The sequence below is a fragment of the Pseudorca crassidens genome, chromosome X, assembly GCF_039906515.1.
Source record: "Pseudorca crassidens isolate mPseCra1 chromosome X, mPseCra1.hap1, whole genome shotgun sequence".
Lineage (NCBI taxonomy): Eukaryota > Metazoa > Chordata > Mammalia > Artiodactyla > Delphinidae > Pseudorca > Pseudorca crassidens.
The window spans coordinates 20035770-20052849 of NC_090317.1; the positions used below are offsets into that span (position 1 = coordinate 20035770).

At 48.1% G+C, this 17080-nt stretch overlaps 1 protein-coding gene across 1 annotated transcript; it reads left to right on the forward strand.

Moving 5' to 3' along the window:
• Positions 1–425: 425 nt before the first annotated feature.
• Positions 426–16225, forward strand: IGSF1 (immunoglobulin superfamily member 1). The gene is made up of 20 exons (XM_067722771.1): positions 426–635; positions 2987–3105; positions 3242–3268; positions 3683–3967; positions 4320–4607; positions 6503–6787; positions 7028–7321; positions 7774–8052; positions 8389–8509; positions 10403–10473; positions 10570–10602; positions 10984–11274; positions 11535–11813; positions 12426–12713; positions 13480–13767; positions 13959–14246; positions 14439–14726; positions 14846–15124; positions 15520–15643; positions 15799–16225. Exons 2-20 carry the CDS (start codon positions 3000–3002, stop codon positions 15932–15934), a joined length of 4050 nt encoding a protein of 1349 aa, XP_067578872.1. The 5' UTR covers positions 426–635; positions 2987–2999; the 3' UTR covers positions 15935–16225.
• Positions 16226–17080: the final 855 nt, after the last annotated feature.

Consider the following 17080-nt stretch of genomic DNA (forward strand, 5'->3'; position numbering starts at 1 on the left):
TGAAGGCTGTCCAAGTTACTTAACCCTCTCTGAGCTTCAGTTTCCTCATCTGTAAAATTGAGGGAAGTAACACACCTTGCAGTGTTGCTATGAAGATTTGAAATAATAGATGCCCAGGGCTCAGAGGCACATAGTAGGCATATAAACCCTGGTGGGGTGGTGTTTATGCTTACGTGGGGTATTAAGTGGGCAGAGGAAGATCTGAGATCCCTTTAAAGGCATTGGGGAGCTGAAGAGGAGGGATCTACAGCTTTGGCAGGCTTGAGAGCTGGCCCTCTCCCCTCCAGAATACAATGACCCAATGAAACTCTGAGCGACAGGCGAGGGGGCAGGGGCCTGAATTTGGCTCCAGCAACCTCTGCAGGGAATCGTGAGAGGGGCGGGAGCTGGGAGGGGCGTGGAAATCCCGGTTGTCAGAGGACTGCAGGTGTCAGGGAGTTAGTGTAGGTGGGCTCCCAGAGCCTGGCAGAGGGAGGAGGGGAGGCTGGAGCGGCAGAGCCGGCGGGAGAGAGAGGGAGGCGTGGCCCTGAGCCTGGGAGGCTGTCCTTAGACTGCTCTTCTTTTGCCGGGCAGTTTGCTGCATCTGGAGGAGCTCACTGGAGAATCTCCAACAGCGGAGTGGGCCTTCAACTACCGTAAGTACCTGCAAATGAGCGCATAGTCCAGTGGCTGAAGATTAAATACTGCCCATCAGATCCTAAACAAAACCCCGAAATAATCTCCCTGATGTAATTAATTGCCGTAAATCTAAATGCTCCCAAGTCTTTCCCCCCCCACCCCCTTCATCCCTCCCTTTTTCCTTCCCTCCGCGATCCCAGCCGTGCCTCGCTGAGAATCTCTGGGCGCTGTGGATATCTTTCCTTTTCCTTCTCAGTCTTCGCTCCAAACCTTTAGCGGAGCATGTACCCGGCACCCCGCTGAGCCCAACCCCTTTGATTCCTGGAACCCTCAAAGCTATGCAGGGGGCGAGCCATTAGACATTTCAGGTTTGTCACCCTCAAAAGCACTGCGGCGCTGCCTAAGGGTGTGTAAAGTGCTTGGGGTGGAGTAGAAGGGAAGGGTGAAAAGGCTAGACTGCCGAAGTTGGCGGTGTGGGGGAGGGAGTGTGAAAGGCCAAAAATGGGCGTGGCCAATTAACCTGAAGCCTGCAGCTCCTTCCAATGTTCCCTGGACAGAAGATTCATCATTTTGGCTGGATATAAATGGTAGAGTTTCCTTAGTAGGTTGCGGAGGGGTCAGCCATGCTGAGAAATCCAGCTTCCCTTATTCCCCTCAAGCCCCCAGGAAGCGAAACCCTGGTTTAGGGGTCTAAGTGGCAAGGCTAGAATCTCAGATGGCATTCCCTGGCAGAATCCCAGGTTGAACCTTTCCCTTGGCAGTAAAACCTGAGTTCCTCCAATAAATTCTGGCCTAAAGCCTCAGGGGAACAAAAGCAACAGGGTGGCACCCAAGCCTGGGCCTGGGCCTGACCCTAAGAGGAGTGGGGGCAAGAGTCTGTAGGAGGTGAGATGGAAAGAGGATCTTTAGGGTGCTATACCAGTTTAATACCCCCTTTGGGAAGAAAAATAGCCAAGTTTTAATGAAATGTTCACTATGTGCCTGGCACTGTACATGTATTGTCTCAGATTCAACACAACAACAAGGCTAGGTATATATTACTCCCCAACTTTATAGATAAGAAAAGTTCAGAGAGGGTAATTTGAGCATCCTTCAAGGCAAAGTAAGAAATGCAAAGGGAAACCGTGCTTCCCTGGATCTCCGATGGTCCACCTGCTTCCTACAGCCCAGGTGTTTGAATCTGCCTCTTTTTTCCTGCTCCTTCATCCCTCCTAGTGTTATCACTGGAGCAAGTTAGGGACTTCAAGATCAGGATCAGTCTGGGGAAGCAAAATCACCGCTTTCTGTTCTGAGAGCTGCCTTTATCCCACTGTGTTGAAATAGAATTAAACAGCCAGAACCTCAGGCTCTGAGTAGAGAGTTGGTAGAAGGGAGTTAGCCTGAGTTTGTGTGATGGGCATATGCCTTTCCTTGGCAAAAGGATACTCTGGGTCCAGGGGGTGGGGTAGGAGAGGCAGAAGAGTGTAAGGGGTCTACTTACGGACGTGTAGGGCCTGTGGTCAATAGTGATTTTCAAGAAAATGAGAAGGCCTCGCTGAACTCACATATCTTTGCCATATTCCCTGAAATTCAAGCAATTCTTTTTTTTTCCTTAGGGGCAATGAACAAGAATGCTTATAAATTATGGGCAGCCAATAAATCATTTGCATCTTATATCAATTAGCTCAAGTAACTTGATTCCCCAACACCTACTCAAGATGGAGGCTTTGAGATTTTGGGGGGTAAGAAATAAAAGTAATATTAGATTTGAAGCATTCTGACATTCTGCATAAGGGCAGGCCTGGATGGGATGAGATGGTACAGGTGAGGTAGGGTGAGAAAGGGGTCAAGGTCTGCCTCTGAAAGTTTAAATACTGGTTTTAGAGCATAAGCATTAGAGTTAAACATAGATTTGCATTTTGGCTCTGAAATTTAATATCTTTTGACTTTGGGCAAATTATATCCTGTCTAAGCCTCAGCTTCCTAGCCAGCAAAATGGTGATGGTAGAAACGCTTCCTTTGCTAGGTTGTTGAAGTACTCAGACAAAAATATATATGTATGAGTAAAGGATCTGAAAAGGTGACTCTCTACACCTCCCATCTCCCTCATACCATGTGGCTTCTGCTGGCCTGGATTAGGCCTCTGGGCCTCTGAGATCCCATGGAAAAACAGACATTTCAATAAATCTGACATGGTAGATACCAGCAAAGACCTTGGGTGGGAGAAGGGGGAAGTGAGGAAAAGGGACAAAGAGAAGAAGTAGCCAGTAACCCTGCCTGCCAGTGAGGGAGTGGAAGGAAGGGAGGGATGTCAGGTGCAACTTACTGATCCAAACTAAACTTTCCGAAGCAGGATCAGTCCCCTGAGTAAAAACACTTCTGCTTTTAGATCTCACCACCTGATGAGGGGCACAGCCCTTCAGGACTCCAGAGGCTCCATGACCCTGGACAGGCCAGGGGAAGGGGCCACCATGCTGCGGACATTCACTCTCTTACTCTTTTGCATTCGTGAGTACAAGGAAGTGGTGGCAGGGCAAGTGAACCTGTTATAGTTACCCCTATGGGGAGGGAATGGAGAATATTGAGGTTTGAGGGTGGGTGGGAACAATGAGGGGCTCTCCTTTACCATAATCTCTCTTTTCAGGGTTGAGTCTGGGTATGACACCAATAGGTAAGTGAGTCCTGCTACCTCAAGTACCTTCCTTCCTGAAGGCCACAAGACATTGACCTGCTTCCATGGCCCTGGACATAACTGCCTTGAGAGCCCAAAGGCAATTTCCAGATTGAGCTGGCTGGGAATCAGGACCTCTTACTTCATGACTTGGTTTCCCACAAAATAGTAAAGAACTTTGTCTCAGATGGAAAGGAAGCAAGACTTGCACTTCATTCCCCCAACTCACTTGAATTCCTTAAACAAATATCTTGGGGTCCCTATCCCACCCCCATAAAAGTATGCATCCTGTCCCCAAGGGAAGAAAAAAGGAGGAATCTGGGTTGGGGCTAATTTTAAGGGACATTGGAGGGGCATGTTATGGGAGGGAGAGGGTTGGATTGCTGACATCTTTGTTATCTTTGGGAATGACAGCAATGATGCAATCTCAACCAGAGCTGTGGATAGAGACCAACTACCCCCAGGCCCCTTGGGAGAACATCACACTTTGGTGCAAAAGCCCCTCTCGGATTTCAAGCAAGTTCCTGTTGCTGAAAGATAAGACACAGATGACCTGGATCCGCCCTTCCCACAAGACCTTCCAAGTTTCATTCCCCATTGGTGCCCTTACTCAGTCCAATACAGGTCTTTACAGGTGCTGCTACTGGAAGGAGACGGGCTGGTCAGAGCCCAGTAAAGTTTTAGAGTTGGAGGCACCAGGTAAGAAGACAGAGATAGATAATCAAGAATAAACTCCAGCTCCTGGGACTGAACCTTGCCTTCCCAGAGCAGGGTTTAATTCATTCGTTTGCCTCAAATGCATGCATGTATAATGCATGCATTCCACAGTTAGTAAATAAGTGCCTAGTCTCTATAGATGCAGAGTGAGGACACAGACTCTGGAACAGATCTAGAGGGCAAGCTCTCAACATAGGGGATACCCTAGATGGGGGAACAAGGGGTGACAAATAAGGGTCATACAGGGAAGACTCATTTAAGTAGAGCGCTCTGCCGCTCCCTGAGCAGCACTCCCCTTGCTCTTCCTGAATACCAGTTCATTCTCTCCTTCCAGGCCAGCTGCCCAAGCCCACTTTCTGGATCCAGGCTGAGACCTCCCCTCTTTCTGGATGTAATGTTAACATACTCTGCCATGGCTGGCTGCAGGATTTGGTATTCATGCTGTTCAAAGAGGGATATGCAGAACCCGTGGATTACCAAGTCCCAACGGGGACAGTGGCCATATTCTCCATTGCCAACATGACACCTGAGAGTGAAGGGGTTTACATCTGCCGCACTCACATCCAGATGCTCCCTACCCTGTGGTCAGAGCCCAGCAACCCCCTGAAGCTGATTGTGGCAGGTGGGTGTGGCTATGGCTGCTGGGGTCTGATGATCGTTGTCCCCGGGATCATGGTTGGATGAGCCAGCGTTTCTGACATTACTTTCCTTGCCCAGTTCTCTGCAAGGCCCATGAGCTAAAGTCATTTGACATTTTACTGAGATGCAAATTAGAATCACACATGCTATGAGGTAAATGTTTGGGAGCCAATCACTTGGCTAGTGAGTGAGTCCAGCCAAATGTCCAGCAGCTTCAGCTCATCACAGCTTTGTTGTTCTCTATTTGTCGAAAATCATGCATTCATTCATTCATTAGGCTTTTATTGAGCACTTAATATGTGCCAGGCACTGCCACTGCAGTCTTGTAAACTGACTTTTTTAATTTAAAGTATTTTTATTCTATTTCTGATTTTTATTTTTAAGTGTGGAAAATAGAATGAGTTGCTAGTGCTGGTGATAAAAATAAACAAAAAAATGACAAAGAAAGTGATAGTTCATATTTTAGAAATGACTTTATAAATTAATTTAGTCTTGTATATACAGATCCAGTAAGGCAGTACCAAGCTTTAAACACAGTAGAAGCCTCCCCACAATGCCCAAACACTAGACACACACCCCCACTCCCCCACCCCATGGCCCGGATGCTTCTAGACAGAATTGGCCACACTTGCTTTAGTTCCCTCATCAAGTTAAATAGGCTTGGGGAAAGCTGTGGTGCCACAGAAAGTACCTGAACTTAGAAGCAGTAATCCTAGTTTCTAGTTCCACCTCTGACACTGCCTCCCTGTGTGATACTGAGCAAGTAACTTCACCTCTGTGCTTCGGTTTCCCCCACTCTAAAATGGAATAACAGTATCTATCCAATCTACTGTATGATGCCTCTCTGTGACTCAGTTTTCTCATTTGCAAAATTGGTATAATAATAATGCCTACCTCACAGGGTTGTTGTGAGGATTTGCCTAAATATATGTACAGTGCCTGGCATATAAGTTCTCAATAAATGGTAGATATTAATTTTATTAGTATAGCTTTTTATTGAGGATCAAAGAACAAAAGCCTGTCTGTTTGAACTGCGTGTTATGGATGTTTGTTGTACGAATGCCTTTCCAGTGTAGATGCCACTAACACACACTTCTGCAGTTACCTGTTTGCTGGTGTCCCCCACTAGGCCATGAGCTTTTGGCTAACAGGGACTGTGTCTATCTTCTTTACTTGTATATTCCTCGACCTACACGATGCCTGACACATCCTAAATGCTTAATGAGCATATGATAGAGCTGATCCTTCCAAGAATGGGTGGGTGGGCCTACCTGGGATTGGGATGGGTAAGAAGGAGTGGTTTGGGAGTGAGGTTTGCCCTCTATTTTGTAGTTTAATCTCTTTGGAGGAACAATACATGGAAATGAGGGTGTGACCCCATTAACAGAGGTTTCTTTGGGTTGCAGACTTACTGGCCAATCCCTCCTTATTGGCCTCTTTCAATCCCCTGTGGGAAGTGTCCTCTGTGAACTTAATGAGTTCAAAAGCCATCCTTAATACTGCAGTAGCATTCATGCTTTATGAAGATGGAATAAAAGTCATTTTCAGAAGTTTGGTTTCTTGGGTGGTTTGAAGAACTACATTTGGCATTTCAGGGACCTAAAGATACAGGGAATTACAAATGTAGATATTCCGCTGAGACACACCCTACACATAGTTAGAGCTCAGTGGAGCTGATAGAGTCTGGTGAGAGGGAAGGGGCATAAGTGAACTTACCCTTGATTGCCTCCTAGAAGAGGCAGAGATTCAAGGAAGGAAGAGGGAGCAGAGGGTAAACTTCAGCTATCACTTTCTATCTAAGGGAACTAGGAAAATTAAACCAGAATATAATAAGGAAGAATCATCCTACATCTAACTCAGGGTCTCTTCCCTTTCTAGGACTCTATCCCAAACCAACTCTGACAGCCTATCCTGGGCCCATCATGGCACCGGGAGAAAGCCTGAATCTCAGGTGCCAAGGGCCAATCTATGGAATGACCTTTGCTTTAATAAGGCGTGAAGACTTGGAGAAGTCCTTTTACCACAAGAGACCATTAAAAAATGAGGCATATTTCTTCTTCGGGGCTTTGAAAATCCACAATGCTGGACATTACCTCTGTTTTTACTATGATGGGTCACACAGGGGTTCACTCCTTAGTGATATCCTGAGAATCTGGGTAACCGGTAAGAGAAGGGGATGCAATGGGACCTATTGTAGGGGCTAAGGGTGTACAACTTGCTCAGGGCCTGCTGGAGAACCTAATCATGCAGCCAGGGATAACGGTGGAGGAAGGAGCAGAATTTGTGTAAGTGGACTTAGGATGGGATTTGCCAAGGGTGGACAGGAGGAAGAGAAAAAGAACCCTAAGTAGTGGGAGGGGTAAGTCAGACAGTTAGCCTTTTATATTTTGGGTCTTGTCCTAGACACTTTCCCGAAGACCTGTCTACTTGCTCAGCCCAGTCCTGTGGTCCAGATGGGTCAGAATGTGAGCCTGTGGTGTCGAGGGCCAGTGGATGGAGTGGAACTTACACTCTATAAGAAAGGAGACGACAAAACACTTCAGCTCTTGGATACCACCAGCATCAGTGATGATGAGTCATTCCTCCTCAACAATGTGACCTATAGTGATGCTGGCATCTATAGCTGCCACTATCTCCTCTCCTGGAAGACCTCCATCAGGATGTCATCACACAACACCGTGGAGCTTGTGGTTGTAGGCAAGTGCTAACAACTATTGTTTGTTTTAATCATCATTACAGTGTTATAAGAAGGAGCTGGTGGCCCTGTACCCTCTTGGATTTATGGGCCAAAGAAAAACACACTAGGAGGGTGGTGTAGAATTTTCTCCAAAAATTTTAGGTACCTTCTCTCCCAGGGTTGATACTCAAGCCCTGTCTCTCAGCATGGACAAGCTCCATTGTGACCCCTAGAAAAGTTATTTTCCTTAAGACCAGGGGAAACTTACAGGTATGGGTCTTTCTGATTGAAGCTAGGAGACTCAAGGAATGGGCCAAGGAGTTCTGATGCACAATCAAATTTTGAAGCCAGTGATCTAGTGGAAGTGAAAAAAAAGAGAAGACCAAATAAGGACCTGAGAAACATTTGTTGAGGGAGGAGGCACTGAGTTCAAAGTCATTTGTTCTAACTCTGGTCTCTGGATTGGTTGCAGATAAGCCCCCCAAACCCTCCCTGTCAGCCTGGCCCAGCACCGTGTTCAAGCTAGGAAAGGCCATCACCCTTCAGTGCCGAGTACCTCAACCAGTACTTGAATTTTGTCTGGAATGGGAAGAAAGAGCAACATCCCCAAAATTTTCAGTGGATGGAGACTTCATCATCAGTAATGTTGAAGGGAAAGGCACGGGGACCTACAGTTGCAGCTATCGCATAGAGGCACATCCTAACATCTGGTCATATCGCAGTGAGCCTCTGAAACTGATGGGGCCAGCAGGTGAGAGGAACACTCTTCACAGGGATGCCCCCTCCGCAGCTTTGGCCATCATACCCCTGGGATCCCAGAACAATGCCCAGAAGGATGTGGAAAGGGTAGTTGGGGGCTTGTAAGTCAGGGCCCTTGGGTTTGGGCATCTTTCCTCTGGAGTGGTCTCACAGTCACTCAAAGGCAGTGAGCAGGATACTTTCAAGGGTCCTATTCTTCATGAAAATAAGGCCACTTTTGTCTCAACTTCCCTTCACCTGCAGTAACCAGATCCCCCTCCCCCCATGAATGTATTCAACAGTCCCTGTCCCCATCAAGGTCCCTGCTTTTGGTCTTCTCTGGCCACAGGCTTTCTCACCTGGAATTACGTTCTGAATGAGGCTATCAGGTTGTCCCTAATCGTGCAGCTTTTTGCCTTGCTGTTGGTAGAGCTGTGGATAAGGTGGAAGTGTCGGAGACTCAGAATCAGGTAACTGTCTTGTCCCCAACCCCCTGTTCCTCAATCTAGCTGAGTTCAGGCTCCCCAGAGACTCAGGAATGGGTCATACTCCAGTTGAGACAAGCCACAGGGGGGGACCCTTTGTATCCTCTACCTTCTGGGCTTAAGATATAAGAGTTTCTCATTCCAGCAGTTTCTCTTTCACCTCACAGAGGGGTCGGCACCCAAGCCATAGGGTGGAGAAATGCATATTTCTCAGAGCCTGGAGAAGTAATCAGAACCTTGTTCACTGATTCCCCCAGGAGGGTGCCCAAATCTCCCTCCCAAGCCACCCTGCCTCTCAGAGATGATTGATGTCTTACACATTAACTTCAACTGAACTTTTTTTGTAAGGAGCCATGCTGTCCTGTCTCCCAGGATGTTATCTAACTCCCATCCCAACTTTCACCCTTACCCCTAGCTCTCAAGGGCTAGCAAGACTTGTAGTCCATCCTAGCTGCTATGGAAGCCAGTCTCTCTGCCACTCTGGCCCCCAACCACTGTGCAGAGCATTCTGAGAATATAGCCTTAGCCTGGGTGGGCATCTGATGAGGGAATGGATTGGGCCAGGGAATCAGACTGCTTCCTCTGACCCATAAAATGTCAAGCCAAACAGGTTCTCCTGCCATTTACTTTTATCCTTTTGTGTCCCCTGGGTCATCTCCTTCTCTCCCTGATCCTTACGGCCTTGTGCTCAGGCTATTCTGCCTGAAAATGAGAAGAGAAATGACAGCTCCTAGCTTGGTGGGGCCTCTGTTCCCAAACGCCTTGCTTACTTTCCCCCACCTTGTGATCCTGGCTGTACCCCTCCCCCACCATGATCACAGGACTTCGTGTGCCTGGGAGTATTCAATATACAATGGATGATGACTATGACTGTGTGTGTCTGTGTTTCCCGCTGGGATCTGAGGGACAGAGTGCTTGGGTAATGAGGAGAGAGCCAGCTAAACTTTCTGCAAAACCACTACCCTTCGAGCTTTCAAAAACTTTCAATGGGGGTCAAGTCCTACTTCTCCACAGAACCTATCCTGAGTTCCACATACACTGGGGTAACCTTCAAGCCAGGGGTTAGAAAAAATGTAGCTTCAAGTGCCCCACCTCAGCCCAGGTCCACTGCATCAAAGAATGAATTTGGAAACCAGACTTCAGAGAATGCAGCTTGAAAAGCATGTTTTCCTGGCCAGGAAGGAGGGTCAGTGTTTTCTAAGTAAAAATTGTCAAATGAATTTTGGCTTAGTATAATCTAATTCTACAGGACCCATAACCTAAAAATGCTGCACATTTCTAGTCATAATCTGGGTGGGGGTAGAGAGATCCCACTCTCTGACAAGCTTAGCTCAGCACTGACAATCCTCTGGTAATTCACTGTTGCTGCCTAGGCAACCCTTCCATAACAAAGGCAGGTGAGGCAGGTCAGTCGGAGGACCAATACTGCCATAATAAAAACTGCTTCCAAACTTAAACTTGATGACTGAGGAACCCCCAAGATTTCTCCCTCCACCCCCACACCCACCACCCAGAGCTGCTGATTACACTGAGCTCCAGGGGTTCTGAGAGCTGGAGTTACAAAGGCATTTTCACATCTGACATCTCAATTCCAGCAACAGCCTAATCAGGGGCCTTGGGGACCTGACATTTGATATTGTCTGGGGATGGTAGAGGGGGCGGGGGGCACGTGGGTCATGAAAGAGCAAGAGGTTTGTAGGTGGTGAGGCCCTCAAAAAGAAAAGTCATCCATGTCAGAAAAGATTATATCCCATTATCCTGGCCATATCCAATCCCTATTGGGTGGTGAGTAAGCCAATGACATAAATTGCCGCCCCCTTCTCTCCGCCCTCCCCTTAATCCCAGCAACTCCTCTCATCTCTTTTCTGGTCTTGCTAGAGAAGCCTGGTTGCTGGGAACAGCTCAAGGGGTCACCATGCTCTTCATACTCACAGCTCTTCTCTGCTGTGGTGAGTAGAAGGGGGTGGGGAAGGGGCCTGGGCAGAAGGCCGGGGTGAAGTCCCGTGGGGGAAGGGACAAAGCCCTGGCAGCAATTTCTTTTGCAGGACTGTGCAATGGGGTATTGACAGAAGAGACTGGTGAGTTTTTCCTGCTCCAGACTGGGACATTCCTCCCTGGAGATCCGAAATAACTACAGAGTGTCAGTGTCAGTGGCCAGGGAGTGACTGGTTGGGAGGGAAGGACAGCCAGGAAGGGGCACTTGCTAAAGCTGCTGGCAAAACTCAGCCTCCAACTCTGCTTTTCTGCCTGCAAAATTTCCCCCAAGCTTCTGCATTTTTCTGACCCTCAGCTGAGACATCAGCTTCCCCTTTCCCCAGCACCTGCGGAGAGAAGGAAAGAGTTTGGATTGAGGTTGAAAGGGGAGGTGGGCAATGTGATCTGGGGAGGGTGTTCAAGGGCAAGGAAAAGGGGAGGGTGAGGGTGAGGGAGGATGGCTTCACTAACTCTGCTGTTTCTAGAAATAATCATGCCAACCCCAAAGCCTGAGCTGTGGGCAGAGACCAACTTCCCTCTGGCCCCATGGAAGAACTTAACCCTCTGGTGCAGAAGCCCTTCTGGCTCAACTAAGGAATTTGTATTGCTGAAGGACGGGACCGGGTGGATTGCAACTCGCCCGGCCTCAGAGCAGGTCCGGGCTGCCTTCCCCCTTGGAGCCCTGACCCAGAGCCACACCGGGAGTTACCACTGCCATTCGTGGGAGGAGATGGCTGTGTCAGAGCCCAGTGAGGCACTTGAGCTGGTGGGGACAGGTAAGAAAAGGCAGAGGGTCCTCACGGAGTGATCCCCAGTGCCCCTGGGACTCCTGCACTGTTCCTAGGGATGGGGAATGCTCAGAGACCCAGAGCCCAAGGGGCTTCTGCTGCCTGTAGGAGAGGAGGGGCACTGAAATGGGGGGAGGGGTGGGGAACAGAGTTATGAGAAGACTGACAGGAAGAGGCAAAGGCCAGTCCAGGATGGATTTCTATTTTGCTGACAAAGTGACTCCGAGTGTCCCTGTTTTGTTTTCCAGACATCCTCCCCAAACCTGTCATTTCTGCTTCCCCCCCAGTTCGGGGCCAGGAACTGCAAATCCGGTGCAAAGGATGGCTGGCAGGCATGGGGTTTGCTCTGTATAAGGAGGGAGTGCAGGAACCTGTCCAGCAACTTGGTGCCCTTGGGAGAGAAACCTTCTTTACAATCCAAAGAATGGAGGATAAAGATGAAGGCAATTATAGCTGCCGCACTCACACTGAAAAGCGCCCCTTCAAGTGGTCTGAGCCCAGTGAGCCCCTGGAGCTTGTCATAAAAGGTAGAGCTGAAAGGGGTGTGTGAGAGAGGAGTGGGGAAGCAAAGCTCTGGGTCAGACACTCCTCTCCTCACAGCAAACTTTGCTGCTGGTCCTAGGAGCCTGTGTCCAATCTTAGAGCCAGGCAGGCGTGGCGCTGGGAGTGCCAGGGCCTCTGGCTGCACGATATTAATAGCCATAATCGTTATTAATAGCTGGGGTTTGTAGAGGGTGATTTAATTTTTCTAATTATTTTCATATCAATTATCTCATTTAGCTATAGAGCAAATATTCAAAGGAGGTGGATCAGGTACCATTTCCCCTTCTTGTCCAAATGGGCAAACTGAGGCTCAGGGAATCAGCAGAGCCCCAGTGACAATTCACCCTTTTAGCTAGCTTCCATTGCTTGTTCTGCTGACAGGGAGGATTCGGCTGGAGGAGGTGAGGGGTGGGGTGAGGGGTCCCTGTGAAAAGTTCATCTGCAAAGTGGTTTTGCCTTGACTTTTAAATGCACCTTCTTCTGAATGAAATACTATAGGAAACAAAGCAGCTTTCTGGAACCAATATTTGCTATATTAGCAATCTTTCTTCTCTCTTAATTTGGTTTTGTATTGTGTTTGGTTTTTTGCCTTCTAGAAATGTACCCCAAGCCCTTATTCAAGACATGGGCCAGTCCTGTGGTCACTCCTGGTGCCCGAGTGACTTTCAATTGCTCCACCCCCCACCAGCAAATGAGCTTTATCCTTTACAAAGATGGAAGTGAAATAGCGTCCAGTGACAGGTCTTGGGCGAGTCCGGGAGCCAGTGCAGCCCACTTTCTGATCATTTCGGTGGGCATTGGTGATGGAGGGAATTACAGCTGCCGCTATTATGACTTTGCTATCTGGTCTGAGCCCAGTGACCCTGTGGAGCTCGTGGTGACAGGTCAGGAGTGGGGAAATGCAGGTGGAGGTGGTACTGACTCTGGGACAGTGGGCGGGAGGGCTGTCAGTGGGAGAGGAAGAAGTGCTCCTTCTAAAAGTCACCAAGAATGTGCTTAGGACCGTGCCTAACACATGGTAAACAGTCCATGTAAGGCAGCTGCCTTATATGATCACTAATACAGGAAGGTGAGAAAGAGGAGAAGAGGGAGGAAAATAATTCACGTCTGGGGAAAGAAATGAGGCAGATGGGGGTGTTTCACATGTTGCCCTATTTCTGAAATCTTTTTGTGGCTTGGCCTTGAGCTTTAGGCCCAATGTCCACTTTTTCTTTAGCTGGGCTGTCAGAGATTGGTGGGCTGGATGGCCCTCAGAGAAATGGCGGAGACCTTGAAATGTCTACTGCATATTATGCAGCCATTACAAATGATAGTTTTCAAAGGCTGTTTAACGTCATAGGAAAATATTTACAACATAAAGTGAAAAATATTAAACTACACAATTGTGCATATAGTAGGCCCAATTATGCAAATAGTTAGAGCTACAATGACATGGCCATGTACAAAAAAATAAATGGGAAATAAATACATAAAAATGTAGCAAGAATGGTTATCTTTGAGCAGTAGAATTGTATTTTCTTCATAGGTTTTTTTCTGTATTTTCTAATTTTCTACAATAAGCATATATTGTTTCTTCTAATAACACTAAAAAAACAATGTTCAGAATGTCAGGGGCAGGATTCTCTCATGCTGTGATCTCTTTAATTTCAGAATTCTACCCCAAACCCACTCTCCTGGCACAGCCAGGTCCTGTGGTGCTTCCTGGGAAGAATGTGACCCTGCGCTGCCAAGGGACTTTCCAGGGCATGAGGTTTGCCCTCTTGCAGGAGGGAACCCAGGTTCCCTTACAGTTTCAGAGTGCCTCAGGGAATGTGGCTGACTTTCCCCTCCACGCTGTTGGAGCAGACGACTCTGGGAACTATAGTTGTGTCTACTATGAGACCACTATGTCAAACAGGGGATCATATCTCAGCAAGCCTCTTATGATCTGGGTGACTGGTAAGGACTGACAAGACATGGGACTGGGACAGAGACAACTGGAATAAGGGTTAGAGAGGGTGATCCCTCTTGGAAGGGTAGGCTAGGCCATGGAGGGGAACGGTTGTGTCTGGAAGGAGAAAAATAAAGGATTAATTCAGCGAGTGAAAAGTCTGCATACTAACCACTTTCCATCTTTGGTCTCTTCCTAGACACATTCCCCAAGCCATGGTTGTTTGCTGAGCCCAGTTCTGTGGTTCCCATGGGGCAGAATGTTACTCTCTGGTGCCAAGGGCCAGTCCACGGAGTAGGGTACATTCTGCACAAAGAAATAGAAGCCACTTCAGTGCAGCTCTGGGGATCCATCAGTAATGATGGGGCATTCCCCATCACCAATATATCTGGTGCTAACATAGGTCGTTACAGCTGCTGCTACCATCCTGACTGGACCAGCCCTATCAAGATACAGCCTAGCAACACCCTGGAACTTATAGTCACAGGTAAGGGGAAGATGCTCTGGCGTGAGCAGGGGAGTAAAGAGTGAGTAAGCTGTCAGATGGTTCATGGGAAACGGTAAACGGTTTTCTAAGAGCTCAAGGAGAGGCAAGCAGTAGTCTCTCCTCTTTATTGAGACTCCAGTGATGCCCTGGAAAGTGGCCACCTCTCTATGACCAAGAGTCAATTTCTTCTAGGTTTGCTCCCCAAACCCAGCCTATTAGCCCAGCCTGGTCCCATGGTGGCCCCTGGAGAAAACATGACTCTTCAGTGTCAAGGGGAACTGCCAGACTCAACATTTGTCCTGTTGAAGAAGGGTACTCAAGAGCCCTTAAGGCAACAGAGGCCAAGAGGGTACAGGGCTGACTTCCGGATGCCAGCAGTGAGCAGTGAAGATTCTGGGATGTATAGCTGTGTTTATTATTTGGATTCTGCTCCCTTTGCAGCTTCTAATCTCAGTGACTCCCTGGAGATCTGGGTGACTGGTAAGGTCTTGGAGATTTCAGCAAGAGTCTAGATTTTGTAGTTTCTTAGTAGTTAGCCCTAAGGGGGTAAAGGGCTGGGTTCAAGGCCATTTCTAACTCTGTGTCCTGGTTGGCTGCAGATAAGCCCCCTAAACCCTCCCTGTCAGCCTCGCCCAGCACTGTGTTCAAGCTAGGAAAGGATATCACCCTTCAGTGCAGAGGACCCCTGCCAGGTGTGGAGTTTGTCCTGGAACATGATGGAGAAGAAGCGCCTCAGCAGTTTTCAGAGGATGGAGACTTTGTCATCAACAACGTAGAAGGAAAGGGCATTGGAAACTATAGCTGCAGCTACCGTCTGCAGGCCTACCCTGATATCTGGTCAGAGCCTAGTGATCCCCTGGAGCTGGTGGGGGCAGCAGGTGAGATGATAATCCCTCCATGGTTCTGGCATGACATACGTGGGATCCCAGAGATCGTCTCCATGGAGACAGGCCAAACATGGAGGGGGAGGGGTTTGGAATCAGAGACCTCAAGTGTGGTCATTTTTCTTTCTCCTAGGGATGGTAAGGAGGTGGAACCTCAGATTCACTCAAAGATAGTGAGAAGGATACTTTCAAGGCCTCTTCCACCCCCCAAAAGGAGGGCTGCTTCTGCCTCAGCATAAGCACTGCCTCTGACCACCCCATCTGCAGTCTCAACACATGGTTCCCGAGTGAACCCCGGAGGAGGCCAGATGAGGGGGCAACAAGAGATCCAGGGGAGCGTACATGCACTGATCTCTATGGCCTTGGTTTCTGCTCTTTTATCACCACAGGGCCTGCTGCTCAGGAATGCACTGTGGGGAACATTGTCCGAAGTACCCTGATCGTGGTGGTGGTTGTAGCTTTAGGGGTGGTGCTAGCCATAGAGTGGAAGAAGTGGCCTCGACTCCGAACCAGGTAATTGCCTTATGTCAGCCTCCTTCTGTGAACCCAGAGGCTTCTGTTAAAACAATGGTACATATGCTCCTCTAGAATCTGAGTCCCACAATGCAACCTGTTTTCAGGTTGATGGCTCTGGATCCTCTCTTAGTCATGTCTTTTTCTCTACACAGAGGCTCAGAGACAGATGGAAGAGACCAGACCATAGCCTTGGAAGAGTGTAACCAAGAAGGAGACCTGGGCACCAATACCAACTCTCCCTCATCGATCTCTCAGGGAACCTCAGTGGAACTGCCAGTCCCAATATAATAATCACCTCCTTGGCAAGAGCTTTCCTCTCCTCTTTTTTTATCCTCAGAGACCTGCAAATCTGGCTGGTTTCCCTGGGAGTCCACCCCATCTACTGTTCCTTGGCCACTAATCACCTGAGATAGGTCAAGGGGATTTTAGGAGTTGAGAGCTCTACCAGGGTGAGATGTTTCCTGAAGAGAGAGTCCCTGCCCTCGTAACTCCTCACTGTACTGATTTACTGGTGCATGAAATTCTATTAAAAATGTATTCTTCTGAATAAAGAGAGTATTCACTATTTAACTGCAAAAACTATGGCAGTGGTTTTCCATTGGTTTGTTGTCCACTTAACACTTAGCAAAAATGGTGTATTGGAGCTGATCTCCATGGCAGAATAAGAGAGCACAGCGCTGCTAGTACAGAGAAAGGAGCTCAAGGATGGGGTCGGGGAGGAGGGAAGGCTCCAAAATGTCCATTTTGGTTTGGGACATGGTAACTGAACAGAATGTCCCATCATCCTTCCATTTCATTTTTGAATGAATGGAAGAATGAATGAATGGCAATGTTCTCTCCAAGTTGAGCCTGAGGAGGGCAAACACTGAAGTTACATACTTTCTACTGTGTTACTTCTAGGTCTGTAGTACACCTGCTTTCCAGTGTTAGGATTAGTCCACTACAGAACTTGGAGATCGGCAAAGTGTGCTTTGTGGCCCTTACCTAACAACCACAGGTGTACATTAATTCACTCTTAAGTGTGAAAGGTTGATAAAAGCTGAATATTTTGCCCCTCCCTAAAGAAAGCCCTGTTTTCTCTGGTGGTGGGATCTCAAAGAGTGAGTAAGCAAGTGAGGTGATTGGTTTAGAGCAGGAGACCTCCCAGTGTCCTGTCCCAGTGTTCTTTCCCAGTATTCCAAACGGAGGCTGGCTCGCATTCCGAGCCCCTGATCTCTTTCCTTGGATCGGCATGCAACTTGCCGCATGGGTGGGAATCCAGTACACATTAGGAGGGTTGTATTGGGGAAGGGGGCTTACCTAATTCCTTAAACCTGTTCAAGACCTCAGAAGAACTGACCTATGGGTCCTAGAGGAGGTCACAACCCCTTCACATCTGACCCTAAAGTTCCTTACCTCCCAACACTGTTTAATTCTAAGCTATCACTGTTCAAT